Source organism: Elephantulus edwardii, unplaced genomic scaffold (assembly GCF_000299155.1).
Source record: "Elephantulus edwardii isolate Elephantulus edwardi_28Jun2011 unplaced genomic scaffold, EleEdw1.0 scaffold00213, whole genome shotgun sequence".
Taxonomy (NCBI): Eukaryota; Metazoa; Chordata; class Mammalia; order Macroscelidea; family Macroscelididae; genus Elephantulus; species Elephantulus edwardii.
The window spans coordinates 1,209,762-1,226,649 of record NW_006399963.1 but is presented as its reverse complement, the minus strand read 5'-3'; the positions used below and the strand labels follow the sequence as shown (position 1 = coordinate 1,226,649).

The 16,888-nt window shown below is 38.2% G+C and overlaps 1 protein-coding gene across 1 annotated transcript in view; it reads right to left on the bottom strand.

Annotated features, from left to right (window-relative positions):
- Positions 1 to 16,888, bottom strand: part of ERCC6 (excision repair cross-complementing rodent repair deficiency, complementation group 6) — a 227,095-nt gene that overhangs the window by 104,127 nt on the left and 106,080 nt on the right. Inside the window, exon 5 of the mRNA XM_006897700.1 lies at positions 2,397 to 2,525. Coding sequence (XP_006897762.1) covers positions 2,397 to 2,525 — 129 coding nt within the window. The remainder of the gene's footprint in view (positions 1 to 2,396; positions 2,526 to 16,888) is intronic.

Sequence of the window (16,888 nt, the reverse complement as noted above, 5' to 3'; positions counted from 1 at the left end):
ATATGAATAGTTAGAGAGTCTGGGGTCTGGTTCCATAATGACACTGACTAATTTTATTACTTTAATTTCTCAATAAAATAGGTTATTCATAACCTTTGGGAAGTAGATAAAAAAAGTTATTCTTTAGAAAAAGTAAAGAAATTACTTTACTCTGCTATCCCATCAAAATGAAGCACCATAAAATAACTATGGCTAACTGGAGTAACCTGCCACTGTCACATTAACTCCAGATTATATTTGCCACCACAGCCAAAAGTTAAGACTGAAGTTGGTCAGTTGATTGGTTCTATGTAGAAAAATGCATTTCTTGGGAAAACTTTCAAAACAGAATTTTAAAAGTTAAACATGTTGCAGAAAATAGCACTTAAATAAATATTTATACCTACCAACTACCCTGAGTATAATTATACTGTTAATTTAATTCTACAGAGTATGGTAAATATAGTAAAAGTACATCTATAGTTTAAAATTAAATTGGTCTAGCTAAAATCTAATTATGAAAGAGAAATGCAGTCTCTAACAATCTAATTAATTTTGTGATATAAGGAAAATAAAGAGTTGTATGACATTTATAAATATTAAAAATACTATTTTTAGAGAGATGAAAATCAAAACATTTCCTGGAATGTATGAATAATTTTTTAAAAAAATGCAACTATTTTTATTAACTACCAGAGGATTAAATGGAATCTTATCTAAGTAAGCAAAGATTAGATTTTTAATTATAAGTTTTCTATGCTAGAAAATCAGACATTTAAACAAAAATACATATTCAACTTTACTCTTGAGAGTTTATGCCAAGACATGCAAATATTCTGTCTTGTTAAAACAGTTTAATAAATAATTTGGCTATTTCTTTTGCTAGTACAACACTGATACTATTTGGACTGAATTGTGAAAGTAATCACTTTAGAGAGGATGAGAAGCACTGCCAAGAAATGTCTTTATTTACCTTTCATAGTTAATTTTCATTTGGGAGAAGCAATAAACAAATTAGTCACCTCTCAGGGCTATAAAATGATTAGTCTATAAAAATTAGTTGCATAATTCAAATCTGAATTTCTATACAGTTCTATCTTGTTACAGTAACTCAACCAAGTCACTTCTTATCTTTAAGATTCATCTTTTCCTATATATTTAATGGGTTGAAAAATCCCAAAGGTAACTAACTGTGTAATTCTTAAAATATTAATTTGTACAAAATAGCTTGATGATGAATATGAAAGACAAAACACATGAAAAACAAACTTACTCTACCCCCAGCTTCTTGCTCCGACAGAAAAATTAAAATTGTAAGATAAATTCTTTGGAAGGAAAGCATCTTGTGGCAATGTCCAGTATGACCAACAACTCTAAAAACAGGGACGTTTGCATCCTACTCCCAACTGCCAATGGATGATTTAAAAGAGACAAAAAGAAGCTATTTAAGCATTTAACTATTTAAAGCATATCAGAGGTTTCCAATGGTATGTTGTTAAGTAAATTCCAGGAAGTGCTGAGACAGAAAATGTTCCTCACTGTTTATAGTCTTCATCTGAGACTCTAGGCTATGTATATAAGTATACCATCTATCAAACAGACTCTGGCTTCCACTACAACTGCTACATTACATATGACATGTAAACAGCAACTTAATCCTAAAGGTGTTTGACGGCATCCTCCTCTTTTGATATCAGAACATTTCCATGAAATATTTATACACATTTGATCAGCTCAAAAGTATTAAACTCTTGTTGTTGTTATGTGCCATTGAGTCGCCTAAGACTCTTAGTGACCCTATGTACAACGGCCCTAAACTCTGCCCTATCCTGTGTCAATCTCACCATATCCGACACACCTACCCCCACTACCCCAGTCACAAAATTGATCCATTTCATCAAGGGTCTTCCTCTCCTGCACTGTCCCTCCACTCTCCCAAGCATGACATCCCTCTCCAAGGACTGGTCCCTTAGGTATACTATAAGACAATTCAAAACCAATCTCAACAGCTTTTTTATTTCCATGAAGAAATAAAAAGCCTCCCCAACACTAGTTTTCATATTAAATTCATCCTATTAAGTTAATCTGCCTTAAGGAATTAGAGGTTGATCCCTTAAAATTATTAACAACAAAATTCAACATAGATGGATTTTAAATGTGCGGCTCTTAGTCAGCTGAAATAGGTCCATACAGATTCATCAGTCTACAAACATACTCAATGCACACTTTAGTCAATTTATTATCATTTAATTTTAATGAACAGCATGTGGCTAACACATCATTAGATTGTGCCTACATTTGCAATAAATTGCTACAAGTACCTCAAGGCCCATAGGTAAACATTGTAATTCCTAAAATACTAATTTACACATAATGGTTTGATGATAAATATAAAGGACAGAGCCCAGGATACATACTTAAAGAGCTTTCTAAACAGGAAACCTGGTATTTTAAAACCTTCGTCAAATTCAGCATCACTGTCCTCAGTATTGTCCTCCAGTTGTAAACATTTTTCTTTGTCTTTCAGTCTCTGTTTATTCCATCTCCTACAGGAAAATTAAAACGATGTTTCAATTATTTTGATTACAAAAAGATTAAAACCCAGAGTTCTAGAAAATGCACAAGAAAAAATAGACAACACAAACTGTCCATTAAGTTTCTGCTGCCAGCATTAACCAAACTATTGATAGTCAAAGAAGAAAAACAATTCATTCTCCTTTCCTTCTTTTTCAATTCTATTCTTACTTAAATCAATATAGCTATCTTAGAAATATTTCTGAAAAGCCTCATTTCATTATCAAAACTACCTGCTTCTCTTCTGGCATACCCTAAGGGAAATTTTCTTTGCTAGTCCCCAAGATATATGAACAGGATTCTCAAAATAATTTTGTGAATATTTTAATATATCTAATTATCTCCTAACCAGCAAAAGTGTGACAGAAAATATTTTTATTTATAATTACCATTTCCATGACAAAGATATGGTAGTCATAGGAGAAAACCGTATTTTCATCAAAATTGCTAGAGATCAGATTTGCATATTGATTAGTTAATGTGGTGGCTGCTGTTAATACAACTAGAACAATAATATAAAAGTAGTAATAACTATTACTTGGAAAAATTATGCTACGTGAACAAGGACAAGTTATAAATTGAGCAATGTAAGATATTTATAGTTCAAATACTTTGTTGTTGTTATGTACCATCAAGTCAGAACTGACCTATAGCTAACTAACCCTCCAGCGGGTTTTCAGAGGCAGTTAATCACCTGGGAAGAGATTACTCATCCTTCTCCCACTTTTCAAATGGAAGATAATTTATATATGACTGATGTCATATATTTTTTAAGAAAGAAATATCAGTAATCTAAAGATTTTAAAAACTTAGCAGTATGCAAAGACTGCTGAGAAAGTACAGTCATTTATTGTTGTTGTTGTTATGTACCGTGGAGTCACTTGTGACTCGTAGCGACCCTATGTACAACAGCCCTAAACTCTGCTCTGTCCTGTGCCAATCGCACTATCTCCGATATACCCATCCCAATTACCCCAGTCACTGAATCAATCTACCTCATAGAGGGTCTTCCCCTCCTGCGCTGTCTCTCCACCCTACCAAGCATGATGTCCCTCTCCAAGGACCGGTCCCTCCTTACAACACGTCCAAAGTATGTTATATGGAGCCTCAGAATCCTTGCCTCCAAGGAGCCGCCCGGTTTGACCCTTTCCAGGATGAATCTGTTTGTTTTCCTAGCAGTCCATGGTACCCTCAATACTCTTCTCCAGCACCACAGCTCAAAGGCATCAATTCTCCTTCTATCCTCCCTAGTCACTGTTCAACTCTCTGACGCATAACAAATGATTGCAAAGACAATGGCCTGTATCAGACGCACCTTAGTCTCCAGAGAGACACCATTGCTCTTCAGTACTTTGGAGTACAGTCATTTAGCCAGTTTAATTCTATATTCAAAAACTATAATAGACACTGGTATTAAGATTTTTTAAAAAATATCTCAACCCTAGTCTCACTGAAATTATTTTAAAATGAAAAGATTACTACCCCCCCTCCAGCATGCGTGTGACTGATGTTCTGCATTCCACAACAAAGTGAAATTGGAATAAAGCAAGATAAACAAATGCCTTCAGAACAGACAGCTCAAAGTAAGGGAATGAGAGAAGCAACATACAGAAGGTGGCATTTATCAGCAAGAGCTATGCATTAACAATGGAACAGCAGAAGGAAAGCAAAGGAGAAAATTCAAGAGTAATAATGTAGAAATAAAACGCATACTACCCAGTCAGGTATGTTATTCGTATCCACCACCTGCTCCATGTAAGAAAGATAGGCAGTCTCCTCCCATGAGAATTTTAGCCTCTGAAAACCCAAAGGAGGGTCAGCTAAAAGTTAATCTGAATCTACAGGACAGAACCACCACCATCCAGTCAGAGGTATGGTATGTTTCCAGAATCAATTATAAAAGCAGCACCAAAACAAAATATTAAGTGTGACAGGCAGCATCAGCAGGTTGGCTAGAGGACCTGAAAAAGGATCCTCTATTAAGTTTTCGCATTTTGTTAGAAATTTTAACTCTAGAAACAAGGTAGGAGGCATCTCATTCCCTAATTTAAAATCCTACTAGGCAGCCATGGTGTCAAGACAGTGTGATACTGGTACAATGACAGACATATAGATCAATGGAATAGAATTGAGAATCCAGAAATCAGCCCACCTACCTATGGTCAACTGATTTTGACAAGGAGATGAAATCAGTTAAGTGGAAAAACGAAAGCCTTTTTAACAAATGGTGTTGGCAAAATTGGAAAACCATCTGGAGAAAATTCAAGCAAGACCCACATCTAACCCCTAATGCCACTGTTATAAAAGACGACTGACATAGGGGTTGTGGGGAGACTGAGAAAGATGGGATAAATAACGTATACCATATTGAAACAGATGAGGGAGAGAACCGTTTAAAGGGGATATATGATTAGATATTATTATTATGACAGGAGTCAAGAATGAAGGTAGCATAGTGGAGGGGACTTGGGGGAGAGATTGAATAACAATGAGAGAAGATTTAATGTTACTTTTCAAAAAGAAAAGCAAACTGGGGGAGGGGTGGGCAGGGAGAAAAATAAAACAATGAATGAATGGAAATCCAAAGTCTCTGTAAACTTTCATTAAAATAACAAACAAACAAACCCAACTCAAAGTGGATCAAGGACCTAGGAATAAAGCCAAGGACTATAAATTTCATTAGAGAAAAGCTTGGAAGAACTATAGAAGCCCTAATCTACAACATGAACAGTCTTCCAAGCATCCTGAAAAACCTACAACCCAGAGAGGATAAAATAGATGAATGGGACCTTCTAAGAATCAATATCCTATGCACATCCAAAACCTTCTACAACAGGGTAAAAAGGGGAGCCACAGACTGGGAAAAAATATTTGGTAATGACATGTCTGATAAGAGACATATCTAGAATTTATAGGATACTTGAGCACTACAACAAGATAAATAACCCAACTGCAAAATGGGCACAGGACACACTTCACCAAAGAAGACATTCAGATGGCGAACAAACACATGAAGCAATGTTCAAAATCCCTAGCTCTAAGAGAGATGCAAATCAAAACAACTATGAGCTATCATTTCACCCCAGTAAGAATAGCAAAATTCAACAGAGCAGCAAACAATAAATACTGGCAAGGTTGTGGAGAAACTGGAACCCTTATCCACTGTTGGTGGGAGTGTAAAATGGTGCAACCACTATGGAAGGCAGTACAGTGCTTTCTCAAAAAGCTGGAAATACAAACACCATTTGACCCAGCAATTACACTACTCGGAATATACCCTAAAGAAACCAGAACTGCCACCCAAGCAGATATATGCACACCTGTTTATTATTTATCGCAAAGAGTTGGAAATAACCCAAGTGTCCATCAACAAACGAATGGATAGTGAAGCTGTGGTATATTCACACAATGGAATATTATGCAGCACTGAAAAACAAGACACTCATGAAATATTATTCAAAATGGGTGACCATGGAAGACATTACGTTGAGTGAAATATCTCAGTCACAAAAGGACAAATACTGCATAATGCCACTGTTATAAAACAAAACTAACATGGGGGTTGAAGGGGAGCTAAGAAAAGAGGGGATAAATAATGTACATGGCATTGAAACAGATGAGGGAGAGAAATGTATAAAAGGAGTAGATAATTAGATATTATTGGCATGACAAGAGTCTAGAATAAGAGCTGAATAGTAAAGTAGATGAGGCTAGAAGGGGACTGTATAACAATGAAAGAATTTTTTTTCCCTAAAGAAAAAAGTGAACTGAGGTGGGGCAGGAAGGAAAATGTACAACAATGAATGAATGGAAATCCAAGTTCTCTATAAACTTTCATTAAACTTTTAATTTAAAAAAGAAATTTTAACTCTTCAAAGCATGAAAACACTGAGGGCTGAAACATGATTGTGACTGATAAGAACTAAATGATGATCTGAACTCGTGCCCAGGGCAGGAAGAGAATTTGTACATAAGATCACTTAGCAACATGGGTGATGTCCTGAGCAAATGATAGAGGTGGTAAATGGCCAAGTCAAAAGGGGTCAGAAGGTCCAAGGGTGTTGCCTGTGGATCCATAAAAAATGAAACTGTTAACAACTGAAATCTCTCTATCATGTTGTTGTGTATTGTCCCAGTGGTTGTAGCACCAATGTGAAGGATGGTACAAGGTAGGGCAGAGTTCAGATCTGTTGCTCACAGCATCACTGTGAGTCAGTGCTGCCTTCATAGCACCTAACAATGGAAAAGATAGTATATAAAGTATATTAGGTGATACATTTTACAAAAAACTTTAGTGACTTGTATGTGTTTAACTTAATGACAATCTCTTCTCAATTTAAATGTTCTTTCTTGAACATTTAAAAAAAAATCAATAAATATGACCATGGAGTTGAATCTGATTGCCACTGATTCTGTAAGACAGAGGAAAATTAACTGCCTAATTTGGTTTCCAGGGTTATAATCTTTATGGAAACAAATTGTCTTGTTTTTCCTCCCAAAGAAAGGTGAGTATAAACTGCCAACCTTTGTCACTGTTACGTGCCATCAAGAGGAATATGACTCACAGTGATCCTATGAGCAGCCAACCTGAATCTGTCTTATCCTGTTCTATTGTCATCATTGAAGCCCACTGCTGAAGTCATTGTGTCAATCCATCTTATCCAGGGTCTTCCTTTCCTTTGTTGAACCTTTACTCTTTCCAAGGAATAGCTTCACTCAGCTATACATTCAAAGTTTGAAAGATGAAGCTTCCCCATTTTTGCCCGCAGGGAGCACTCCGGCTGCACGTTTTCCAAGACCTGTTTTTCTTTTGGATCTTTCATGGATATTCAGTACTCTTCTTCAACGCCACAAATCAAAGACAGCAATCCTTCTGTCATCCTTATGCATCTGATGCATAGCAGGTGAATGATAAATATCTAAATACTTTAACCAATGAGTCACCAGAATTCTTTGAACACTATATGCAATAAAATAAGTTCTGGATGGGACAGGGTTAAAATGTGTTGTTCTTAGGGTCACTCTATTGTATTCAACTCACGTCGAAACAGCAGCAACCTCTAGGTGGCTGTAATAATCTTTGTTGATATTCTAAGCTTCATGGTATCACATGTTTCACATGCTATCTCATGTTCTAAGTTATGTGCTTAATAAACTTAGTTAAGTTCAAGCTGCTTTAAAAGAAATAGCAAAATAAGGCCCCAGGAATGGTAAACCAATTGACATATTTCACCTAACAGATGCTGGCCTGGACGTGCTCACCAAGTTGTGTCAAGAAATCTGGAGAACAACCATCTGGCCAACTGACTGGAAGAGATCTATATTTGTTCCCATTACAAAGAAAGGTGACCCAACAGAGTGTGGAAACTATAGAACAATATTGTTGATTTCATATGCAAGCAAGATTCTGCTGAAGATTATCCAAAAAGACTGGAAGAGCACATCAGCAGAGAACTGCCAGAAGTCCAGACTGGGCTTAGAAGGGGTCGTGGTACTAGGGATATTGTGGCTAATGTTAGATGGATATTGGCTGAAAGCAGGAAGTACCAGAGGAATATCTTATCTGTGCTTCATTGATTATGCAAAGGTGTTTGTGTGGACCATAACAAACTGTGACTGACTATGAGAAGAATGGGAATCCCAGAACACTTGATCATACTAATGCGAAACTTTTACTTGAACCAAGAGGCAGTCGTCGGAACAGAGCAAGGAAACACTGCATGGTTCAAAACTGGGAAGGGTGTACGCCAGGGATGTGTCCTATCTCCATACCTTTTCAACCTGTATGCAGATCATCCAGGAGGCTGGGCTGTATAAGGAGAAATGTGGCATCAGGATTGGTGGAAGATCTATCAACAATCTGCATTATGCAGATGACACAACCCTGCTGCTGAAACTGAGGAGGACCTGAAGCACTTGCTGCTGAGGGTCAGGGACTGCAGTCTTCAATATGGATTGCGGCTCAAAGTCATGAAGACAAAGATTCTCACCACTGGACCAATTGGCAGCATCAGGATGGACAGTGAAGAGATTGAGAGTGTTCACAGCTTCACTTTGCTCGGCTCCACAGTTAACACTCTTGGCACAGCAGCCAGGAAATTAAAAGACGTATTGCGACTGGAAAGTCTGCTGTTAAGGACCTCTCTAAAGTACTCAAGAGCAACGATGTGTCTCTGGAGACCACGGTCCATCTGGTACAGGTCATGGTCTTTGCAATCACTTGTTATGCGTCAGAGAGCTGGACAATGACCAGGGAGGATAGAAGAATTGATGCTTTTTAGCTTTGGTGTTGGAGAAGAATGCTGAGAGTGCCATGGAATGCTAAGAAAACAAAAAGATTCATTCTGGAGAGGGTTAAACGGGGCTGCTCCTTGGAGGCAAGGATTCTGAGGCTTCGTTTGAAATACTTTGGTCATGCTGTAAGGAGGGACTGGTCCTTGGAGCGGGACATCATGCTTGAGAGGGCAGAGGGCAGGCACAGGAGGGGAAGGCCCTCTGGGAGATGGACTGATTCGGTGACTGGGGCAATCGGGATGAGTGTGTCGGAGACAATGAGATTGGCACAGGACAGAGCAGAGTTTAGAGCTTTAGTTTAGTACATAGGGTCGCTATGAGTCGCAAGTGACTCGATGGCACACAACACTACCACCCCCACAATGGTCTAAAGAAGTGCTCAACTGGAGCAATTTTGACATATCTATCTCTGAAACTATCCCTGAAACATATCATTTGGAATGTCTGTAGACATTTTTGGTTGTCACATTTATGGAGGGAAAGGAACCATGCTGCTGGTTCCTCCTTCCATGTCAACAGTGCCAAGGCTGAGAAATGCAGCTAACCCTTCCTATTAGCACTTTGAAACCAAAAAAGATGAATACATATTTTCCTAATTTAGAAATTTTAATTCCTGCTACTCGCTATTTAAAATTCAGAAAAAAAGTGGTTTTCCAGAATGAACTATTGAAGTATTTTTCAGTACCCAAATTCTGATTATCAGAACTTCTGAAAATTCACTCACAGGTCAGCTATGAGTCAGTTCTGACTCAATGGTACATAGTATCACCAGTTATAACACAGCCACTCAAAAAGATATCATTTTGTAGTTATTCAAAGTAACTTTTCTGGTGAAGTTACTAGCTATAGGACACTGGCCAAAACCCAAATAAATAAATCAATCATTAAACATTTTACATATTGAAAAAAATTAATCCTATATTGTAACTTCAATGACAGATGAGATTGCTATTTCCTAAATTCAACCAATAAATCTTTATGGCTATTAAATTTCCCAGTACATCACTCAACAAAGTTCCGGCCTCCCCATTCCCTTATCCCTCCCTCCTAAAGACATCATCACCATATTTCTTGTCCACAGCACCTAGTCCCTAGGAAACCACATAAGCCACTACAAGAACAGCCTTCCAGAGCCTTCCGATCCTTAAAGAAAGATGAAAATAATGAAAAATTTATTTTGTTTAGCTAAAGGAAGACTAAAAGTGGTGGAGAAAAATCATTATTGTCTTCAAGTATGTGAATTACTCTGAAGACAAATCACCTCAAAGGAATCATATATACATATATAAGACAGACATAGGGGTCATAAAACCACATACAAATGTGGGTCAAGGGAAAAGCTTTTTATTTTTCTGTTAGAGAAAGCTGTAATTCCTCAAGTGGCATGCGGTCAAAATATGCCTGGCTACCTACAGACAGCATACTAAAAAGCAGTTCAGCACAAAAGCACTGGGCAAAGCAACACATGGTAGGTACACAAGGGTGTTCAAGGGAGCCATGCGCACCTGTACACTGAGAAAGAAAATGTTTTCCTGGTGCTATTTAGTGATAAGGAATTGCACTGCCAACACAAAAGCATGAAGTTCGAATGCACCAGCTGCTCTGTAGGATAAAGATGGGCAATCTTCTCCCACAAGATTTACTGCCTTTAATAGTCAGCTATAGGTCAGTTCCAACTTGATGCTACACAAAACTTTAAAAGGTATCACCTCAACTTTAAAAATGTTTATTGCTTCTTTCTTGTTAAGGCAGGCTGAGTGATCCGTTCTGCTACTAGATGTAAAGAGAGATTATGGGATTGATATAAAATGAGTTTGACTCATGTAACAAAGACAAGCCACAGCACAGTCTTTGGCTTGGTCTGGACTAAATCCTACCAGTCAGGAGCTCTTTAACTCTCAAAAAATGTTTCAGTCCTTCATTTTCCTCAACTATAAGAAAAAACAGTAGTTACTATTCACTGGGTTTGGGCAACATCCACCAAATGGACACATGCAAAACATTTAGCATGGAGCCTACCATATAATGCACACTTAATGAGTGAAAATGTTATTCTAAATAATTATGTACTAATGTTGTTATTAAGACTGGATACTAAATTCTTACAGAGATAGTGTAGCTAGTGCAAACAGCGCATTCTCTCAGAGTTGTACAGAGGCCATTGTAGTCCTATATAATGTGTGTGTGAAGATACAATGTGCCAGACACATTTGACAGATCCAGCTGAATGTGTACATTTGAACAGTTTACCAAAATGGGTGTTCAATGAATTACTAACATAAACAATGTGACTGCTGTATGAAGACAGGCACCTAGCCTAGAGAAGGAAACTGTTGGGCTATGGCAATTTAAAAACTCTGCAGCAAACTTTTTAAAGAGCGAATTATCATATAATGAAGCATAACTAGGAACAAAAACTAGATAGAGAATGGCTTGAAATTAGTTAGGTACAGGGTGCTCAAAATCACTAGCTATTAGAGACATGTACATCAAAACAACAATGAGATATCCACCCCCTCCCAACAACAACAGCCAAGTTTAAAAGAACAGCAAACAATAAATGTTGGTGAGGATATGGAGAGATTAATAGTGGGCATGGAAAATGGAAAAGTCGAAAATAGAAATTCTAGTTGATCCCGCTTTCCACTACTGGGAACACACCACAAGGAAATCAGAACTGAGACATGAACGGATATATGCACACCAGTGCGTAATCGCAGCATTACTCACAATTAAGAAGATGGAAGCAGCTTAAGTGTCTATCAACAAACAAATGGACAAAGAAAATTGTGATACAGTCACACAATGGAATATTATGCAGCATTTAAAAATGATGAAGAACTTGTGAAACATTATACAACATGGACAAGTCCAGAGGAAATTATGTTTAGTGAAATACCTCAGCAATAAAATGACAAAAACTGTACAAGACTTGTATTATAAAGACGGTTATTGAGTTGAGGGGAGATATCGCAGTGCAGGCATAGAATGGACAATGAACACAAAAATATATTAGGGGAAGGAGAGATCAACTTGAAATAAACAGAGAAACAGACAATATGTGTAGTGCAATTAACAATCTGCAACAGGGCAGGTATACTGATCAAATGTGGGAGGGAGGAACAGGAAAAGAGTGAGGATGAAGAATACGAGACGGTTTACCCATAGAAAGAACAGGGAGTGATAGGACAAGAGAGGGTAGGTAAGAAGAGTGATTAGCGAATGGATGGAGACAGAGAAAGAAAAAGGAGAATTACAGCAAAGCTCTGATCAGACATTATAAGTAATGACACTACACAATGGTAATTATTGTTATGAAACAAAATGTGCATGAGTGATTGAATGAAAACGAATTTTTAAAAAATCTATCTCCAAATGACCTAAAATCTTAAAGGATCCTAAAATGTCTAAACTGTTATTTCTATTAATAAACTAGATAAATGATTTAAAGATGACAGTAAATGGTCTAGAATTTGTTTCAGAAAAGAATAAAAACAAACCCACAACCTTTTAAAATGTTCTCCATCCTCTCATTTTACAATATTCACATTTACAATAGTCACAGCTGCAACCAAATAAAATGAAGTGGGCCTGGTGCTTGCTGGCAGTTGTTTTTACTCCTCCAACTATTGTCATACCAGCCTACTGCAGACTCCACTGACAGCCACTTAGAGAGAAGCCAATACCAAACATAAACATGCAATTCAAACCGGATGCAGGCAGAAAAAAAAAAAACCAACCAAAAAAACCCAATCCCTTATTTCTCAACAATCCTGCAGGCATGTGAACCTGGCCCAAGCTGTTGGATTGGGAGGATTTTGCAGTAATTATCTGTCAAAAGCAACTCAAAATCAGGGCCAGAAAGCCAGAATCACGCATAGGATAACCACTTGATCTGCAGCAGAGTAATACTTGACTAGGGTACCTTGTCAAGAGAAAGTTAAAATACACCTGCAAGCCAGATACTGCCACTTAATTTTGGAGGATTTCCAGCATTCTAAGGAAGTTCAAAATACATAATCAGAAAAAAACAAGAATACTAGAAGAATACAGTAAGAGCTGAATGAACATAGCTGTTATTATGCTGTATCAGTGACCTTCTCAAATCTGCATGTCTAGATGTTCTGTCCCCAAGTGCACGGCCACACATCTCCCAGGGCCTTCGGTCTCCACTCAAGCAGCACCTCCTGAAGAATCCGTCACCAGCCCAGAGCAAAGCATCATTTCCTCCAAGCTTCCTCCCCATGGGTGGTACCTGGTGTGTTTATGAGCATCCATCACATGTTGCTGTATATTGCTGTCAAGTCAAAACTGACCCATAACTGATTCTCTAGCAGATTTTCACAGGCTGTAAATTATACAAGAGGAGATTGCCTATTTTTTTTTCCTGCAGAGCAGCTAGTGGATTCAAACCACAAACTTTTGAGTTAGAAGGGTAACTCCTTACCCATTAGGCCCCCAAAGCACCTTACTACATGTTGTTGTTATTATGTGCCATCGAGTTGCCCTAAACCCTGCTCTATCCTGTGTCAATCTTACTGTATTTGACACACCTACACCCATTTACCCTAGTCACTGAATCAATCCATCTCATCAAGGGTCTTCCTTTCTTGCACTGTCTCTACATTCTCTCAAGCATGATGTCCCTCTCCAAGGACTGGTCCCACCTTGCAACATGTCCAAAGACGAAGCTTCAGAATCCTTGCCTCTAAGGAGCAGCCTGGTCTCACCTTCTCTAGGACAAACCTGTTTGTTCTTCTAGCAGTTCATGATATACTCAACCATCACAGTTCAAGGCATTAATTCTACTTCTACCATCCCTAGTCATTGTCCAGCTTTCTGATGCATAGCAAGTAATTTCAAAGACTGTGGCCTGGATCCATAAGGGCATCCACTTCCAAAACAACATGCCTCTGGGAAACTCGATGAACTTAAATGACGATAGTTAAAGAAAGGCTTCAGGCCTTTTGTTTATAGGGTCACAATGAGTTGTGCTCAACTTGATGGCAAGCAACAACAACAAAAAGAACAATGACGTGGATTAAGCATACGTTGGTCTCCAGACTGATATCAATGCTCTTCCATATTTTGGAGAGGTCTATGACAGCAGACTTTCCCAATGCAATGTTGTTGTTATGTGCCATCAAGTTGCCTGTGACTCATAGCGACCCTATGTACAACAGCCCTAAAGCCTGCTCTATCCTTTGCCAATCTTATTGTCTCTGACCCACCTATCCCCATACCACAGTGACTGAATCAATCCATCTCATCAAGGGTCTTCCTCTCTTGTGCTGTCCTTCTACCCTCCTAAGCATGACATCCCTCTTCAAGGACTGATCCCGCCTTGCAACATATCCAAAGTATATGAGACGAAGCTTCAGAATCCTTGTCTCCAAGGATCAGCTTGGATTCACCCTCTCTAGGATGAACTTGTTTGTTCTCCTAGCAGTCCATAGTATATTCAATACTCTTCTCCAGTACCATAGCTCAAAATCATCAATTCTCCTATCATTCCTCTGGTACTCCCTGTTCTCAGCCAAGATCCATCTAACATTAGCTATAATATTCCTAAATCTATAATTATTTATTTATATATTATTATAAACCTATAATTATTCCTAAAGCTATAATATTATTCTAAATCCAGTTTGCACTTCAGGCAGTTCTCTGTTGATGTGCTGTTTTTGAATACTTTTCAGCATAGTCTTGCTTTCATGTGATATTAATGATATTGTTCGATAATTTCCACTCTCTGTTGGGTCACCTTTCCTTGGAATGGGAACAAAGATAGATCCCTTCTAGTCAGTTTGCCAGGTGGCTGTCCTCCAGATCTCTTGGCACAACTTGGTAAGCACATCCAGGGCAGTGATTGTTTGCTGAAATAATGTCAACGGGTATGCCATCAATTCCTGTGGTCTTATTTTTTTTGCCAATTAACACAGGTACTATATATTAGGATATGTTGAAATGTCTGTCTGCCCCATTAGATGAGTGTGTTGTGAGGAAAAAGACTAACACTCATTTTAATATCTCCAGAGATTCTTATCATGCCTGCCTCATGGCAAACATATACATAAAAAAGAAATGAATGAAGTTCTGATAAATTAGTGTGAAGATACCAAAGACAGAAAATATGGTCTGAAAATGATGCAAAGTAGGCCACCAAGAATAGCCTTCTAGATATTTCTTATCTATCTCATTTACTGTTACTTTCTGCTGCATTTTTCTATTCCACTACCCAAATGACATGTATTACTCCTAGCTCTATCCACCAGATACACAGTTAAAATTCATTACAAAGAGTGACTCACTATAAATGGCAACTGCAGATACAAATAGTTTACCCAAAGTCAAACAAAGAGTCCTACCTTGGGGACAATTAGGAATCAATGGGGGGCGGGGGAGGAATTCAATTTCTCACAAAAGAATTCTTAAGTCAGAAGAAACATAACATTTAAAAAGCCCTAAACTATGATTTGGTGGTTATGCATCACAGAATTGTAGTGCCAACCCAAAAACATGAGGTTCAAATCCATCAGCTGCTTTGGGGGAAAAAGGCAGGCAATTTCACCCTGTGTGACTTAAAGCCTCTGAAAACCCATTACAAGGCGAGCTATCAATTGGTTCTGACTCAAGAGTACATAACAACAGAAACTATACTTATTAGTAGGGAAATACTATTTTATGTTTCCACTTTCTCCTTTTTCCTAATCCAGACTTGTAAGCATGACAGATGCAACTACATAATAGAATGAATGTTGGCATTGTTCATTGTTCACTGTTCATTGGCATGCTGTTCACATTCTATAGCCCCCTTAGGCTGGTGGTGGCTATTTAAAAGAGAGTTTAGTAATAAACACAGACTTACAATACTCTCTGAGAAATAAAACTCAGATGTACAAAGAAAAGTGCATCACAGTAAAAGGGGTGTGGGGATAGGGGAGGTAGGGGTCCATATTTAGAAAAGATACAACACTAACACACTTGTTCCCTCAACCACAAAAAAAGCCAAATACAAAGGGTTCTTATGAGGATTAAATGATGCTTACAACACACTTTGGAAACTATTTCATATCAAATAAACACCAGATACTTTAAGAACTGGCGAGAAATAGCATAAAATAAAACTAAGCCATTTAAGTTGACTACAGGTTAAAAATAAATAACAATCAAGATACTGTGGCCTAATGTTAAGTTTCTTACCCTGATACCAGTATCCTATGGGTATCCTATTCTATAAATCTAGAACTGCAAGAGATCTGAAATTCAAGCCACGAGGGATGGAAAAACAACCTAGAAAGAGAAAATAATGTAAAGCCAAAATGTAATCCTGACTCACCAACACTTAAAATAGAAGAGTAAGATGTGTACCATAGACAAAAATCTATTATCCTTTAATGTGCTCAAAGGATATATAAAATTACCTCTCCTTATCACATTCATCCCCCAACTAAGCCATTGCCATGGAGCTGATCCTAACTAAGATTGACTTCACGTGCTCCATAGGATTTCTTGGTACTCCACAGGGTTTCCTGACTGTAACCTTTATGAAAGCAGATATCCCAGCTTTTCTTCCATAGCATCACTGAATGGGGTCAATCAAAAACTGCTTGCGCCACTTCTCCCCAAATTACTATAAATACTATACTTTCATTCACATAGATACCTTGTCATTAAGGGGACCTTAATCATATTAGCAAGAATCAGAGATGCCAAAAGCATGCAACATCCGTTCCGGCAGAAAGTTCAAAACAGAGGCTCGGCTCTGACTAGCTGAAGTTGGGCACCTCACAGGACAGCCAGCAGACCCCGCAGACCCACCCTATTTTCTCAGGTAATCGGAGACGCCAAAAGCACGCGACATCCGTTCTGGCAGAAAGGTCAAAACAGAGGCTCGGCTCTGACTAGCTGAAGTTGGGAACCTCACAGGACAGCCAGCAGACCCCGCAGACCCACCCTATTTTCTCAGGTAATCGGAGACACCAAAAGCCGGCGACATCCGTTCCGGCAGAAAGGTCAAAAGAGAGGCTAGACTCTGACT